Here is a 16698-nt window from a genome sequence, read left to right as displayed (position 1 = left end):
GCCATTTGGCTTTAATAAAACTTATGAACTCATAAAAAAGGCTACTACATTTCTGTACACAGTGCTTTGGACAGTAACTAACTTAAGAGACAGCTGACTTATATTTTTAGTAGTTTTTCTCCCCTGGGGCGGCTTCTGCCTCAGTCTACCAGCCTTAGACAAAAACTGCATCCAGAATGACATCACATATGGAGCAGCAGAGCTGCTAAAGCACAGGCATCGGGTTGGAAATGGCCAAGTTCAATGGAACCATATGTCCCCACTGTGATTAGCACTTCCCAGTGAAAAAGATTGAGCATCTGGGAAGGAGGCTCTCAGTTTTGATTAAGGACATTAAAGTTTTCATGGAATTTCTTTTAACTGCAGTGGTATACTTGTTAACCACAATTAAATCTCCTCCCAGTGACTACTGACTGACTGCAGACAGGATTTTGGATTTCATTGCATTCAAAAGGATCTAAGAACAATTTGAAAGATAATTGTCCTCCAGTGTTTCTGGCTGGCTCTTATCTGTTGTCCATTTTGGATACCTTACAACGAATGCTATGATATAATTGTATTATGTTCCTTTGCTTTAAATGTCCTTTAAATGTAAAGGAATTTCTTTAGACAGATTAATTAGATTCATTCCACTCTGATAGGAAAAAAAAAGAAGAAGGAAAGGAAAAAAAAATAAAGCATATTTCCTTGTTATTCCACTGTAGTACTGTGGGGAGGGAAATTTGTCTCAGCTGTGAGCAGTAATACTACTCAGGGAGCCTTCATACAGAACGCTGGAAGTCATCAGTGTAAGCAGGCAACTTTTGTAATTAACAGATGTGGGAAAAGGGAAATATTGGAACTCCAGGAGTGAGAAACTAAGAGATAAGCACTCAGACTCTGCTGACTAACCTGAGTTTTATCATATCTTATCTACGAAACAGGGTGGAGTGGTAATATTTTCCATGCCTTCTGCTTTATAGCCTGCTGAAAGAGCATTTGTAAATTACTTTAAGATCTTTAGGAGATTTGTTACATGCAATAATTATAATCTCCAATCCTACCTACTGTTTCAATCTCATCTGCCCTTACAAATGAACACAGTTTATACCACTTCCCATTCTGCCATAAGTGTTTCTCCATAGAAATGTTTCCTTTCACCCCAGAGGCATGAGCACTTCAGTGGTGTGTGAAATAATCAAATATAGCTGTGAACTGATGGCATTTTAACATAAAAAGAACCTGGCTATTTATTCTTGTGTTATCATTTAGGACAGTGACAACCCATTTTCAAATGTTAATTTGAATAACAGCATCCATTCAATTAATACTTTTCATGCTACTGTGCATATCTGCACTCAGAACTGCTGGGCTATGGTGCAATGATGCTTGGCCTCATTTGGCTAACATGTAACTGTGGTTATGGGGTAAGACAGAGCACTGTGAGAAATCCAACTGCTTTGCTGGAGAAACATAAAAGACACTGTTTCACTTCTGAGAAAGTGAAAAAACAGACAGGTTTCCCAATTTGTGGTTCAGGTTATGATACATTCCTTCCTTTTGGTCATCTCATTGCAACAGCTCTGAAAGTGCTGTACTGTTTTATTTCAAGAGTGGGCAGAACAAATAAAACAAGTTCCAGCTGTGTGGGTTGTGGGTGACCTGTGGGAAGCAGCTCTGCAGAGCAGGAGCTGGGGGTCCTGGTGGACAGCAGGCTGTCCATGGGCCAGCAGCGTGCCCTCATGGCCAAAAAGGGGTCCTGGGGTGCATTAGGAAATCACTGACAGCAGGCTAAGGGAGGTGATCCTGCCTCTACTCAGCCCCAGTGAGGCACATCTGGAGAGCTGTGTCCAGTTCTGGGCTCAACAGACCCAGAAAAGCAGGGAACCACCGGAGTCAGTCCAGTGAAGGGCTGTGGAGGTGGTGAGGGACTGGAGTATCTCTGTCATGAGAAAAAGCTGAGTGAGCTGGGCCTGTTCCCCCTGGAAAAGAGACAGCTGAGAGGGAGCCTCACCCAGGTCTGCCAGTGTCTGCAGGAAGAGCTCAGGGGATGTACCAGGCTCTGCTCTTCAGGGCCAGAAATAGGACAGGAGCAATAGGGGGACCTGGTGCCCAGGAAGGTTCACCTGAACGTGAGGAAGAACTTCCCTGTGCAGTGACTGAGCAGATTGTCCAGGGTGGGTGTGGAATCTGCCTCTCTGCTGATATCCCATCTGTGCACACTGCTGTGCCATGTGCTCTGGGATGGCCCTGCTGGAGCTGGGAGGTGGCTCCAGATGCTCACTTTGTGCCCTTCCAGCCTGACCTAATCCGTGATTCTGTGAAACAAGGAAGGGTGGAGGAAAGTGAACGGAACTCACGAGTTCATTGTAAGTAGGGTCAGAGCCTTTTGGAGCTGTTCTTGTTTTCCTTCGACTGACCTCATGAGGGTCTGGCAGAAGATAAAATTCAGCATGTGCACTTGGGGCAGAGCCATCTGGGAGGTGCTGGAAAACAAGAAGGTCACAAATATGAATGTCCATGTTCTAGCAAAGAAAACAAATAAAAAAAGTGCCCCAAATGAAATCTGGGCTTTTGGCAGACAAAGAAGCATGTTACATTCTGAGTATTCTCTGGGCTAAATTGGAGTGCTAGTGGAATAACAAGAATTATTAGAATTCAGCTTAAAATGTAATCAGGAAAATAAGAATTAAATAATACAAAGACAAGGTAAAATTGTCTATTGTTAATATTTACATTCTGATGGAAAAACCTTTAAGCCTCAATCTACCCTAACTCATCTTAATCTGATACAAAGTCTGGCTCTTCCTCTTTCCAGAGCAAGGCACAGAAACTGAATTTTAGGCAGTAAGCTTCTATGGATTCTAACCTCTAAGTATCAGTGCTGATATGGGCAGAACTGATTGTTTCTAAGGGTATTTCATAAAACATGTTACTATAGAAGAGCCAGGAGCATTTCCTGCAGCAATATGGGCAGAACAGGATTCTTATAACAGCCTTTCCCATCTCGCCCATCACACAGCTGCAATCTCTCTTTAATTTTCCAGTTCAGGTTACTGAATGATATTCCAGATATTCCATCTTATATGGCAGCAACTCGAGATCAGAGACAATCTATTAACCAGGCTCAGTCATCAGCCAGTGCTGGTGGGTGGAGAATTTTTTGATAACTTCTGAGGAGCTCTAAAGTTATTCCTAAAACAGCATCAGAATTACTCAGAAAACACATTGTGTTACTTGAGGCTTTGAAAGAACACACAAGAAACACAAAAATGAAAAACTGTGGAGCAGGCATGCTGCCAGCACCTGCCACTTAATGCTTGGCTCATAATTGAATACAAACTCTTGTGTTGGTTACACAGTATATATTCAGAAAGCACAAAATGGGGCATATCAAAATATCAGTAATTTTAATCATATAATCAGCATTTTAGACAGGAAGTTCACCTGTCAGCTCCCAGGCAATCCAGTGACAGGATGCAAATAAGAATACAGGCAAAAGGAAGAGAATTTAAACCATTTGGAACCAATGAACCCAGAGGATTATACAAACACTTGCATTTATATCTCCTGTTGTAATTTTACACCTGGCTCAGATTGAAGTAATTTCTCAGATTTTGATTATTCACAATGTGTGTCTGCAAATATGGGGCTTTCTACAGCATCATCAACAGCATGTCCCTGGGATAGAAGAAACTGCTGTCTCCTAACAATAAATAACTTCTCTATTGGGAAGGAAAACAGTGCTTGTGTGTGTGAACAACCAGTTCTTGCACAACAAACCTCTGGTTTTTGTTATCTGAAATGATCCTTCAAGGCAAATGATGTGGTCATCTGCAAAGCTCATTATTGCTATCATTAACACCACACAGCATCAAAGGATGCCCCACTCAAACCATTACATATTGCCAGCACTACGGGAGTGATTAATATTCCTATTGCTAAGTTCCCCAAAGCACATCTGATTTAAAATGCCCATGGGATTGAGCTGGATGGGATTCAATGGCCAACAAAAGAGAGACATTAAAGGGCAATGGATGAAAGGGTATTTTCCTAGGATGGGTTGCCACATCATTAATGCAGGATTTATTTACATTTATTTACAATTTACACTGTCCACATGAAAGCTCATCTCTGTTGATCTAGGACTGTACTAAAACTGCAATTGAGGATCACAAGTAACAGTAAACTGAGCATCTCTTAAAAATCAGGAGGAAGAATGAAATGTAGCCTGAAGTGCCAGTCCAAGCAATCAGGATTACACATAAATGCAATTAAGCTCTTAACTTCTCAATGAATATGTAAACATCACTGTAATTTGAAGGTCAACTGATTTTAGTTGCTTGGGACACAGAAAGGAACCAGGCTGAGGTGACAGGCTCCAAAGGCAACATGCTCCAACAGGACCTGGGTGTCCAGAAATGATTAACAGTCCAGATGTGATTAACTGAAGTCACATAAAATTGTCACTATGCCTTTAAGCTTTGTCATGTTACCTTGCCCTCAGCCAACTAACCTTCCCCTGCCAGCTGATTCCTCCCAAAATTTAAGGAAAGCACTGTGCAGCAGTGTTTTGGCTGTATGAGATGGACTGAAAACTACTTCCCCATTATCCCTCTGAATGTAGATAAATAGGTGTTGAAAGAGGTGAGTGGGAGGAGAGGGTCAAGAGAGAAAATTAAAAAAGAGAACATTTCAGTGATTCAGATGGGAAAACTCAAGGGGAGAGCTGATCTCTGGGATATTTCAGAGCTGAAATAAAGCCACTTTTCATGAATAGTGGCAATCAGCAGTCAGACTGATAGAGGTAATTTGATGTGCAGCCACTTGAATTCCAAGTAGACATGGTAGTTCTGATTGATGGTTTTTCTCCCCAACTTTACAGGTGACATTTTCCCCCTTCCTGTCCCCTTGCTGAGGAAAGGCAAAGAGGCCACTCCAAACCCCACTGCTGTCCCAATTCTTCATCTGCAGTGGCACTGTTATGCCATCAAACAATCAAAAAGCTTCAGCTGAGCACTCTCCCAGCCAGATCAGGTGTTCCACCTCCCAGCTGCCCTCCCCTGCCTCCTGACAAGACACAATCCATCTCACGAAGGACTCCAGCTGTTAAAAAGGCTCTGTCCCACCACACACTAATAATCCAAAGCTGCAGATTAAGAGCAGTTTTAAAACAGCCCCAGCCTTACAAGAGCAGAGTATGGGGAGCTCATATGATGAGTTTTTGCTGGTTTCTCTTTTGATTGACACAAGAGCTGAATTTTCTTTTTTTTCTTGTGAAGAGCCTGCTTAACCACAGGATTTCTTGAGGCAAGACTTGCAATGGAAAGGGTTGTACTTTGATAAACACTTCCTAGCAGGAGCAAGGAGTGATAGTGGCAGTTTGACTGCAATAGTGCAAAAACAAGACTGGCATTAACATGGCAAAAATCTCTTTTTAAATCATAAGTAGGTGGAATTTGAAGTGAACTGTTTTGAGACAAGTGAAATAACAGGCAAAAAATCCCCAAATTTTGGGCAAACTAATCCTTCTCCAGGGTTTCTGAGCTGAGCACTGAACTGAAGGAGAATAAAGAATAAAGGAAAAATAGAGAAAACATCATGAAAAAATGGTGGAAACATCAGAAATATTTTTCTTACTATGGATTATGACTTCTGTCATATTATAGCATCACATTTAGTGATCACTTCTAACTCAGACTGCACTGGCTTATTTACAAATTTAGGTAAACATGAGGAATACCTGAACAAAACCACAGAATCCCAGACGGGGTCAGGCTGGAAGGACCCTCAGGGATCATCTGGTCCCACCTCCCTGCCCAGGCAGGGTCATCCCAGAGCACAGGGCACAGGATTGTGTCCAGATGGTTCTGGAACATCTCCAGGGAGGGATTCTCCACACCCTCTCTGGGCAATCTGTTCCAGAGCATGGTCAGCCACACAGGAAAGAAATTCTTCCCCATATTCAGGTGGAATTTCTCTCTTTGCACCAGAGTACCTGTTCTGGTGAGTTCATTATAGAAACAGAGTAAGATTTCGAGCAGGTTCATAAGCAGTTCTGAAATCCAGCAAACCCCCTCTTTGTTATTATTAAAGGATTTAAAAAACTCACTGATTTCTGTCCATAGTCCAGGCCAGGAAAAAAAAATGAATCAAAGGGTACCTTGGGAAAGCCATTTTGCACTTTACTCTGCAAAACCTTTACAGCTTGAATGCACTTGTGATCAAGCAAACAAAAAAGCTTAAAGTTTTAAATTGAGTTCTATTTGTGTTTAATTCTGTAGTCATTTTATTAACCAAAAATAAAGGATTTTTACTTCCTTCAGAAGAAGTTACTCCCAATTTAAATTACTGTCTTAAATCTTTTATTGTGTTTGCTTGCAAATAAATCCAGGCTATAAAAACCTGTCAGGCTGTAAAGGTATAAAACCAAGCTGCCAACAAAAATGCCATAGGATCTCTTGATATGCTTAGGGACAAAAAGCCCACAAAATTCCCCAGTGATTTTCATCTGCAAATAAAGAAATCTGAATTTAGAAGTTGTCTCAAATTGAATTTAGAAACTATTTTCTTTCTTCAAGTACAACCAAGTGATGATTGAACTATTTTCTCAGAGAGTGACCAGCCCAGCTGACCTTGATAATGACAGATCTTTTTAAAGGAACTCAGTTACAATTGCTTGTATATATATTAAAAAAGGATTTTACTTTGGAAATGTTATTTTTTCCTAAAGTCAGGTAGAAGGTGGTGAAAATATTTAAGAATGAGCGAGAATGAGGGAGAGAAAGTAAAACTCTGGATTTACTTGTTTCCATATCTCTAATTCAATACTGAAAACCTAACATACACAGCCTGTATCTTTTATGACTGTGTTCTATTTTCCCCTCCAGTTTTATTTTCCAAAACAAAAAAAGTTGATATTTGTTTACAGAAACCCACACAGATATGTTACATCCTATATAATTTAATTTTAAATATAGTAGCTGTGGCTGGGAAATAATGGATGAAATTCAATTAATTTTTCCACAAGAAATGTGTTATCCTAATGACTTCTCTCCCCTGATCATTATTAATGATCCACAACTCTCCTAACACAAGGATTCTTTCTTAGCATTATTATAGGCATAACTATTGCAAAATTTGCCATATATTCAGCTATTTAGTGATTTAGTGTCTAATATGAATATTGAGCCATTCTCATATGATTTTTAAAATATGCATTTTAAGGATAATTCATTGTAAAACTTTTTAAAACTCACATCTTCCTAAGTGACATAAAATTTTCTTTTTAGGTGAATTTTGCCTCAAATTTAAATCATGTCATCAGGTTCTGATCACCTTTTGTCCTAGAGAGGAACAGATTGATGGCTTCTGAACATTTGATAGTTCCAGCTGCTGTTCTCTTTTTCCCATATTTCATTTTCAACAATCTTGACAGTAAAAACTAATGATCAACTAACCTGTATTAACTAATGACATCTTTCCTTCTCTATAAATAACTGCTTTTATTCCCCACAAAAATTAATTTCCTTGACATTTTTAAATCTCAGTTTCTCTCTTCCTTTTCTTCAATGGGAAAAAAAAAAGATATCCAAGAATTAGAAAGACTCCCATTTCAGCTACAGCCCTCTAATAAAAATAATTCATGTTGTGCAGTATTTCTCTTAGTTATTACCATCCTATCCTTTACCATCCTTATGTTCTTCTCTTACAAACACTGCTGTGGGAATTTATTTACATAGTGAAGAAAGGACTACAAAATATCCCTTAATTGTTAATATCAAGATATCCACACACTTTTCAAAAGCAAACCACTATAGTGAGTGGTTAGGAGACACCTCCAAAAAGACAAAATGTCTATATATTATGTGTACACATTAGGTGGATTTGATTATTATCCAATAATGGAGGATTAGGAAAAAAGCACAGAAGAAATCATCCTTGCACTGCAGTAACCTTTGTAAATCACTGGCTGCCTCTAGATTAAATTAAAACCAGTGAGGAGTGTGGAGGAGCCATCATTGCTGCTGTTCTCCTCTTCCTCCAAGTGCCACTCAGCAGAGGAAGGCTAAACCCTCTCTTTCTGAGCTGCAGCTTCATTAGCAAACACAGCCTCTGCCTTAGCAAAAAGAGAACTTCCTCTGGGCTAATTCTAAGCTTAAAGAGCTGAGAAATTAGTATGACAAAGCAAGAGGTTCCTTCCAAAGCAGATTAGTGATATATAAATGATATATAAAAGTATATATTATTATATAATAAATGTAGATGATATATCATTATATGATATATAAAATATATTTTATTTATAAAATAAATGTATATATAATATATATCTATACATATAATTATATATAAATATATAAAATTTATACATAAAACAATAAATATTTAATATCTTAAATAATATATAAAATTATGTAGAATATAAAGTATCTATATAATAAATATTTAAATTTAATTAAAATTAAATTATATATATGATTTATTAAATATAAATATATTTATTTTTATATAATCATATATGCAACAAAATATATATTTATATGTATGATATGAACATTATATATATAATATATATATCTATATATACTTACATATAAATTATATGTAAAATGATATATAACATTATTTATATTTATATATAAAGTATATTTTATATATAGAAATATATATAAAATATGAAATTATCCTATATAAAGGAAAACGAGGATTTCTGGGTGAATGGGTGGTTGTGTTGTTGCAGCCTGTAGTATTGCACTAATAAGGCAAAAAATGGTTAACTATTTTTTGTTACAAGGTTTTTTAAGGTTAAACCATCTAATTAAGAAATGATACTTAAATTATTTTCACTTCTAGAGTAATAACTAATTACTCAAAGTCTGCAATGCTGACTTTTCTGTCTAATTACAAGATATTACTTAAACTTATGAAGAAGAAGGAAGAAGGTAAAGAAGGACTAGCCTCTGTTTTAAAACTTTTGTCTTGCTTCACATATATTACTATATTCTAAAACTCCAAACTAAGTTGTCTACTTTGTGATATGATATACTTCTAAACTACACACTTGTAATTTCAGTGCTATCAGTTAATTTTGGAACCTCTTTTCACTGCTTCAGGTCAAATGCAGTGCTCTCTTGGGAGTCAGAGGCTGTGTGCACAGAAAGTCTGAAATTCTCAGCATCCAGAATTCCAACAGCTTCCCAAACCCTAAAGTGGTATCCAAAACCCTTCCTTGTTCTCCCTTTCAGCTCTGCATATCCCAAAGCATAAACACCTCTATTCTACCCTGCTATTGAGCTTTTCATTTTCCTCTCACAAAATATCCCCAAATTGCTTTGAAGAAATTAAAAATAAAATCCCATTTGTGGAAATTAAATGATAATTACAGAAGAAGATAACCCACTCCACCACTATGGTGCACTCTGCACACTCTGCTACTGGCAAGACAAAACAGGAAGGCAACTGGTCAAAAGTGATTGCACAAATATGTGTGTTTTTTGTTTTTTTATTTGTTTTTTTTTTTTCCCAAACAACCACCTTTTTCACCTAAAATTTGTAAATATTGAACTGCTTCTCTTCAACAGCAGTTTTATTTTATTACATTTTCTGATTGCAGGTTTTTTTGGGTTATCTGGATATGTACATAAAGACAGAAAATCACTGCCATGGAGGTCAGTGGCAAGGCAAGCAAAGAAGAGAAATTGAATTTATCTCAAGTTAATGCAAGCCAATAAAAAGATTTTGCTGTCAGGGAAATTCTGGAAAGCATTTTTGTTTGAGCAGGCATTTTCTACCTTTTGGAAATCTGGCAGGGTCCGTGGAGCGAGCCTCCAGATGGCTTTGTCACTTACCATGCTAAAAATGCAAAGATGCTCTATCCACATTATTGATGTGAATATCCAAATATAGCTTCTGTCCAATACCTTCAGCATCCCCATCAACCTGCCTGCAGCAGAGTGGGCAGGACTGGAGCAGCCTGCCTGGAACAGCTGCTCATGCAGCATTCCTGAGGGGAACAGCTGGGCTGGAAAAATAGGGTTAGAGCTGTCCTGAGACACAGCATTTCCAAAGAGTGAACCAACAACCAACCCTTTCCAAGGTCTCCTGGCTGTAAATTGGGAAAAAATGACCCTGTCAGGGGGAGAGACCAGCAAGAGAATCACTCTGTCATATTGTGGACATCTGGTTTGGCTTGGTTAAATTGCCCCCACTTTGGTGCCTGGCCCCAGGTGAGACAGATCCTGCTGCTCGTGTCATCACCAGTGACAAAAGGTGTGTATGGAGCTGGAAACTTGGGGAAAATGGTTCATTCTGGAATGATCACAGAGGTCAGGCAAGAGATGGTATTCATGGTATTCAAACCAGCCATGATCAGGCAGCTGACCCATCACAATGAGGTGGAAATGCGATTCCAGCACATCACAGAGGTAAGCACCTCAGCTCCAAACTAATCCCAAGTCACAGAGACAGTGGGACTTTCAGAATGAACAGGAATTATTTGTTAAATATTAAAAAATGGTGATTTTTTTAATTTAAGAAGACAGTTCTGGAAAACAAATTGGATCCCAAAAGACTCAGGGCTTTCTAAGAATGAAGAAAAATATTTCTGATCTTAATTTCAGTCATTTAAGAGGAAAGCCCATCTATACCTGCCTAAATGAAGTAAGTAAAATGAAAGTGAGGATACCCACAAGGTCACATGGGTTTCTCTCCCAAGCCTTTATTTCTGTAGAGCTCTGAAACCAGAAAGTTGAAGAAATACACTGAGATTTATCACTGTTTTAAAAGAATAATTTGTTGTCCTGATGACCCAGAAGGAGATAAGGACAGACACAATCCCAAATGAAATGGGGAAGAATCTGCACAACCACACTTTGTAGGTATCATTTAAAGCAGACCCTGCCTTTTAGAGACCACTGGCAGAGGGCAAGGAGGACTAGAATTTCACTCCAGCAAGAAAGGACACAGCTTCGTGTGTATTTATTTCCATTTCTGAACAAGCAACCAAGAAAAAGGCATCACAGAATGGGCTGTGGCTGTACCCAGCTCGCTCAGAGTCTGACAAAATTCTGACCCTTCACTGATGCTTGGGATTCCATTACTGTGTGCTCCACATAGCATGGTATAAAAAATTGCCAAGGCTGAAAAAAGAATATAAAGCAGAAGTGGGAATAAATGTACAACTCCCAGTAAAAGATCTGAGTGAGAATCACACAGAAGTTGTTTTGTTTTTGTTTTTTTTTTTCTGAAAGATCTGAACGCGTTCTAGATTTCTGAACCACATGTTGCATTAGTATTTTAAGACAATTAGCTCCACTGGGTTTTTGGGGTTTTTTTTGCATAGATGAGAGAAATAAAGGGTCAGGCATGCTTTAAAATTTTCTTATCCTATGGATAAGCAGTGTTGGTGCAGGGTGTAGAATGCAGAGAGTAGATTTCATGAACAAGTCTCTGAAGCTTTTATCTCAGAATTACCACAAAGCCCATAAAGAAACTACATTCCATTGCTTTCAGCCCTGTATTATTGCTGTGCTTGGAACACTTAATTTTCAGATGAATATTTAGTCACAGAGTCTGTGACACTTGCTGACATAAGAATGATCTTGTTTTGACCCTTACAAACATAGATCCCAGAATTTCTTCTTTTGAATAAAGTACAAAGGAGAACAAATACTAAAGACAAATCCCCATTTCATTGTCCTTTTGAAATCAGTCAGGATTAAGAGCATTGCTGCCTGTTAGTGGGCATGAAAGGAAATTAGCCTTTGAGAAAAGAAACACAAGCAAAGGTTATTATTCTGTTTCTATCTTTTTGCAACATACAAATTCTTTTCTCTCCTTGCCTGGGCCCAGACAGTAAGTGAATATAAAAATGTGTAAAGAAACAGTGAGATTGTGATCCATGCCTCCATTCTGCATGATTTTTCTTCACAATTTCTTAATTAGTTACTAAAGTCTTTATATGCCTATCTTTAATTTCTCCAACTGTACAATCTCCCTGCACTTTTCTTTCAATTATTCTGCAGCATGCCATCTCCCTGTGTAAGAAAGCATTTCATTATATGAGGCTTGCAATTTCTGCTCCTTAATTAGCTCTCATTACTTCTACTTATGCTCTTGCTCAATGTTCTAAATAATTCCTCTTGAACCTTCCTGTCTTCTCCCTTAAATATTTGCACAATTGCCTCGTGTCCTTGTTAGTCTGTTCTTAACTAAGTTTTAGTAACAATAAATCACTCCTGAAGAATCAATCACTCCCCAGCAACCCTACTGAGAACTGTTCTTTGAACTTGTATTCTAGTTAAAAAAAAACATCCTGAGAGAAATAGTTTACTATCAAAGCCTTATAAAGATGAACTGCTTCATTTCTGCCCCATGACACCAGGATCTGGCCTTTCTCATTGGCATCTCTTGTAGCAGCCTCATGTCTCACCATGGGCTTGTTTTATCTGCACATTACTGTGGGATATAGCTCTCTCCCTCCCTGAGGAAATATTTTTCATTTGTCCAAGCTGGTTGTAGAGTTCTGGAAATTACTTTTATTCTCTTGATCTTGCTCTGTCTGCACTATTATTTTTAATGTTTTCTTCATTTGCAACCAGTGGCAAATCTAATTTTTGTTCACCTTCATCTCCCAGATCACTCATATTATCAAACAGAACTCACTGGTTTTTTTTGTTTTTGTTTTTTTTTTTTTTTTTTTTTTGTTCCTTATTCAACACATACCAACTATGTAGGGAATTACTTATTTAAAAATGAGCAGTTAGAATTTAGAGTTGAGGCAGTACTGTGACTGTGACAGATTAAAGGGTTTAACAAGAAATAATAACACAACTTTCTGTACAACATATTTGTCAAACACCTTTCAAAACAAATATGTTTAAATCCAACAGTAATCCCTGTGCCACAAGAACAGACCTCATCTCTTTCCAATTTAAAGTACTGCTGAGTTGTAGTACCCTTTGTTTAGAGGTGTTCAGCTAATTTTCAGTCTCAAGGAGAACATATCTGTGCTAATTTCCTTTCACTTTAAAAGAATTTTCTATGAATATAAAATTAAATCCAAATTCTTTATAAGCTAGAATTAGTACAGGAGCTTTCTTCCCATGGCTTTTTATTTTGTTTTCCTGTGCCAGACTAAGGAGAACTTCATCTGAATGTTACCTCCCTCCATCAGCCAAGCTGCTGATTTAATTCTGTCACTGATACTCTCTGGATAACTTTGTTTAGCTCAAAGTGATTTTTTTTCCCCACTTGTTTTCCATCCCTGCCTTGCCTACCTGTGCACCTCCATTCCAATCCCTGTTGGCTGCAGTAAGGAAAGCAATACACATTCATAATATTCTGAAAGGATAATGTGGCCTTTTATTTCACTGCCAGGCACTGCGTTTTTGGCAGGCACTAAATATTTTCCATTTAAATCTATATAATGATAGTCATAAAGTGTAAAAGTTAGTGAGCCCATGAGAGGAAGGATGGGAACCAAGTAAAACTGAACAAAGATCCCTGACCCTTCCCCAGCCCAAGCTGAGAAAAAACCCAGCAAAGGCAGCAGAGCACCCACCTGTGCTGTAGGTGGGAACATCCCTACAGCCCTCTGCTGCAGGCTTAGACCTCATCCCTTTGGACTTGTGTGGGAAAGATTGGCTGCTGGTTTTTGGCTTCTTTTTCTACCTCTGTTGAGGTCGGGATTGAAGGCACTTGAGAGGACAGCTCACGTTCAGGCTCGGGTGTTTATCATTTCTTATCAATGTTACAGCCTCACAGCTGGGAGTTTGCTGTCTTTCATTAGCAAGGCACAAAATGGCCAAGTATCTCTTGTTACAAGGTCTTTTAAGGCTAAACCATCCAATTAAGAAATGACACCTAAATTATTTTCACTTTTAACACAATAACTGATCCCTCGAAGTCTGCACTGTGAACTTTTCTGTCCAATTACACAACACCACCCAAAGCCATGAAGAAGGAAGTAGGTAAAGAGCACCCTGTCTCTGCCCTAAAATCTCCATCTTGCCTTATATATATTACTATATTCTAAAACCCCAAACTCTAAGTTTTCCAGCCTCTGATTTCACACACTTCTAACCAACTACACACCTGTAATTCCAGTGTTATCATTCACTTTTGAAAGACTTTTCCATGGCCTCAGGTCCAATGCAATGCTCTCCTGGGAGTCAGTCAGCACAAAAAGTCTGAAATTTTCACCATCCCGAACTCCAACAATTGGCTCCCACCTTTTTTTTCCCAAAACACTTAAACCATCACATCTCACAAACATTTTTGGAAGCAATTTGTACACGAAATGGAGAGAGGCTGGATGTCTGTGCAAGCCTAAAGCTGATTACTAATTCGTCACCCACATATCAGCTATCCCAGAATCATTAATCACCAGGAGTGCTACATGACAGCTTCAGAGCTTTTATAAAAGGAAAGCTGGAAGTACTTTTGCAAAGAACTGTAGGAGTTTATTTTTCTTCCAGCAAAATTTCCCCCCGTAAAATTGGTTCTGAATTCATCGCCCACGCATGCTTTTCTGAATTCTAGTAACATTCTACATTTACTGGCGTGAGGTTCAGGATAACTTGGCTTTGCTTCTCCTCCCCTCTACCCCTGAGGAGTTACTCTGTCCACAAGAAGTAATGGGCAAAAAATATTTAGCAGAGAGGATTGAAAGTTTAGCTGCTTATCTAGGAAAACAGGGCATGCCTGAAGTCATGGCAATGAAATCAGTGGCAAAAGCACGCTTCCTCCTGAGCCAGTGCTGAACCACTGTTCCCTTTGCTTCTCCATGAAGCAGGCAAGGAAATGTGTCAGAAATCCTTTTCTGGGCTTCAGCAATGGCTATTCCTGTTGCCTCTGGGGTTTTTTTTTGAGTGGGCAAACCCACCAGCAGGTAGCCTGGCTGTTTCTGGCTGTGTGGAGCTAAACCAGCCCTGTGTGAGATTTGGTGGGCTCTGGATATCTCCCATTCTCTGTGCTGGTTAATGAATGTGCAGAGAACTGCACTTGAATATCACAAGTTCAAAAACAACATGCATTTCAAGAAATCCATCTCCACATCTGCACAAGCCTATGTTTTTAAGGCGGAGCAGCATTCCACCTGTGCTCCTGTTCCTGCCTGCTGCTGTTTGTCTGGGTATTGTGCTGCCACAGTTGGACTATTCTTGTTCTAAGGCAACAAATCCTTTCAGAGGCCAAAGCAAACCTCCCCTGGGGCTCCTTTAGATCCCTCCTGAGAGCACTTAATGCACTTTGCCAGGTACTGTGCTATTGTCTTTATAAAATAAGCCTGCCCTGTCTCACCCCTCCACCTGCCACGTGTTCCATGACTCCAGAGGCAAACTCTCCAGGCCCCCAAGGTTTTCACCCCTACACAAATGTTTCCTTCTACCCCAGCCTCACTTTATTAAGGCAATATTGCCTGTAGTCCAGAAAGAGCTCAGTGTGGCACTGTCTGCACTTGGGAGGAGCAATGCCCCAATAAGCTGACTTCAGGTTATGTAATATATTTGGAAAACTGCATTTTATTGATATCATGGCTTTTGTATATTTGGAAATTGAATTTAAGGTTATTTTCCTCAGCAATCATGGTGATACTATTCAAATCCTAAGTAGAAGCAGTGAGCCACCTGACTTAGAGAATCTCAGGATTCAAATGAAACTGAATTGCTGTGGCAAATATTGAGACTGAAACATTTTTAGGATCTTATAAATATCTGTTTAACAGAGCTTGTCTTCATTGTGCACCCACAGCCTTAAAGTGTAGGCAAACACTACCAACCAGTCTTAACATCTCTGTGTTCAAACAGTTTCCTTGGCTGCAAGTTTTTCCTTAGTGAAAAAACACAGCTTTTTCTTTGCAGAAGGTTAGATTAGATTAATGGTCCTTTCCAGTCACAAAATCTATAAGGCTGTTCTCTGCTGTTTGTCTCTGCAGAAATTTTGATAGAGTTTTCTTCAAGCAGGACTGGCTTTTTTACCCACGCCTGAAATGCTGCAGAGGGGAGGGAGAGGACTCTGGAGCTGGCCCAGGGATGAGAGTTGTGCAAATCTGCAGCAAATCTGGCACGTGTGGATGCCTCAGATCCCAGGGGCCACGCCTGCACCACATTAACCAGGTCTCTGCCAGGCCTGCACCACACCAGGGCTCTCCCCACTGCTACTGCATTTTTTCCCCAAGACACCCCATGTGAATGGGCAAATTTCCTTCAGGAGGAATTCCTGCAAAGTTATGGCACTGCAGTCTTCTGGCTTCCTCCTTTAAAGAACGCATGTGACACCTGAGAGTGGCTATAAAAAATACCAGCTCCTTAGGGAGTCTCTTCTGCATTGTACATCAATGTAGGATTTGCACAGCAGGATCTAGGTGTCCTATTAAAACTCCTAGAAGTAAACCCACACAAACACTAAATCAAATTTGTTTACATGGATCAAAAGTCTCTATCACAATTCCTGTCAGTTCTGTGAAGCTCCATTTGGGATTAATTTGGCCCACTACAATTATTTTCGCATCTGAACACATCATAAAATCTCTTTATAGAGATAAATTAAATAGGAAAGAGCAGAACAAAAATTATTTACTATAAATTATGAAATAAAGCAAGATAGCAAAGTAATCTCTGCACAGATGAGCCACTAAAATATAATTAGTGAGACTCTGCAAAAGACTGACTATACCTGAAATAGCTTTAACATGTCTTGAATAAGATATGATCTTGG

The 16698-nt window shown here is 39.0% G+C and overlaps 1 protein-coding gene across 17 annotated transcripts in view; it reads right to left on the bottom strand.

Moving 5' to 3' along the window:
• PIK3C2G (phosphatidylinositol-4-phosphate 3-kinase catalytic subunit type 2 gamma) overlaps positions 1-16698 on the bottom strand; it is a 241376-nt gene that overhangs the window by 3757 nt on the left and 220921 nt on the right. For 15 of the 17 annotated variants that reach the window (XM_064421380.1, XM_064421381.1, XM_064421379.1 and 12 more), the window contains one exon: positions 2340-2465. In XM_064421380.1, coding sequence (XP_064277450.1) covers positions 2340-2465 — 126 coding nt within the window. Of the gene's footprint in view, positions 1-2339; positions 2466-16698 lie in introns of those variants that run through there. The other 2 variants (XR_010362871.1, XM_064421392.1) reach the window with 1 other exon arrangement.

Source organism: Passer domesticus, chromosome 5 (assembly GCF_036417665.1).
Source record: "Passer domesticus isolate bPasDom1 chromosome 5, bPasDom1.hap1, whole genome shotgun sequence".
In the NCBI taxonomy this organism is placed as follows: Eukaryota; Metazoa; Chordata; class Aves; order Passeriformes; family Passeridae; genus Passer; species Passer domesticus.
The sequence above is the reverse complement of the archived record's forward strand: the minus strand, read 5'-3'. Positions and strand labels throughout refer to the sequence as shown.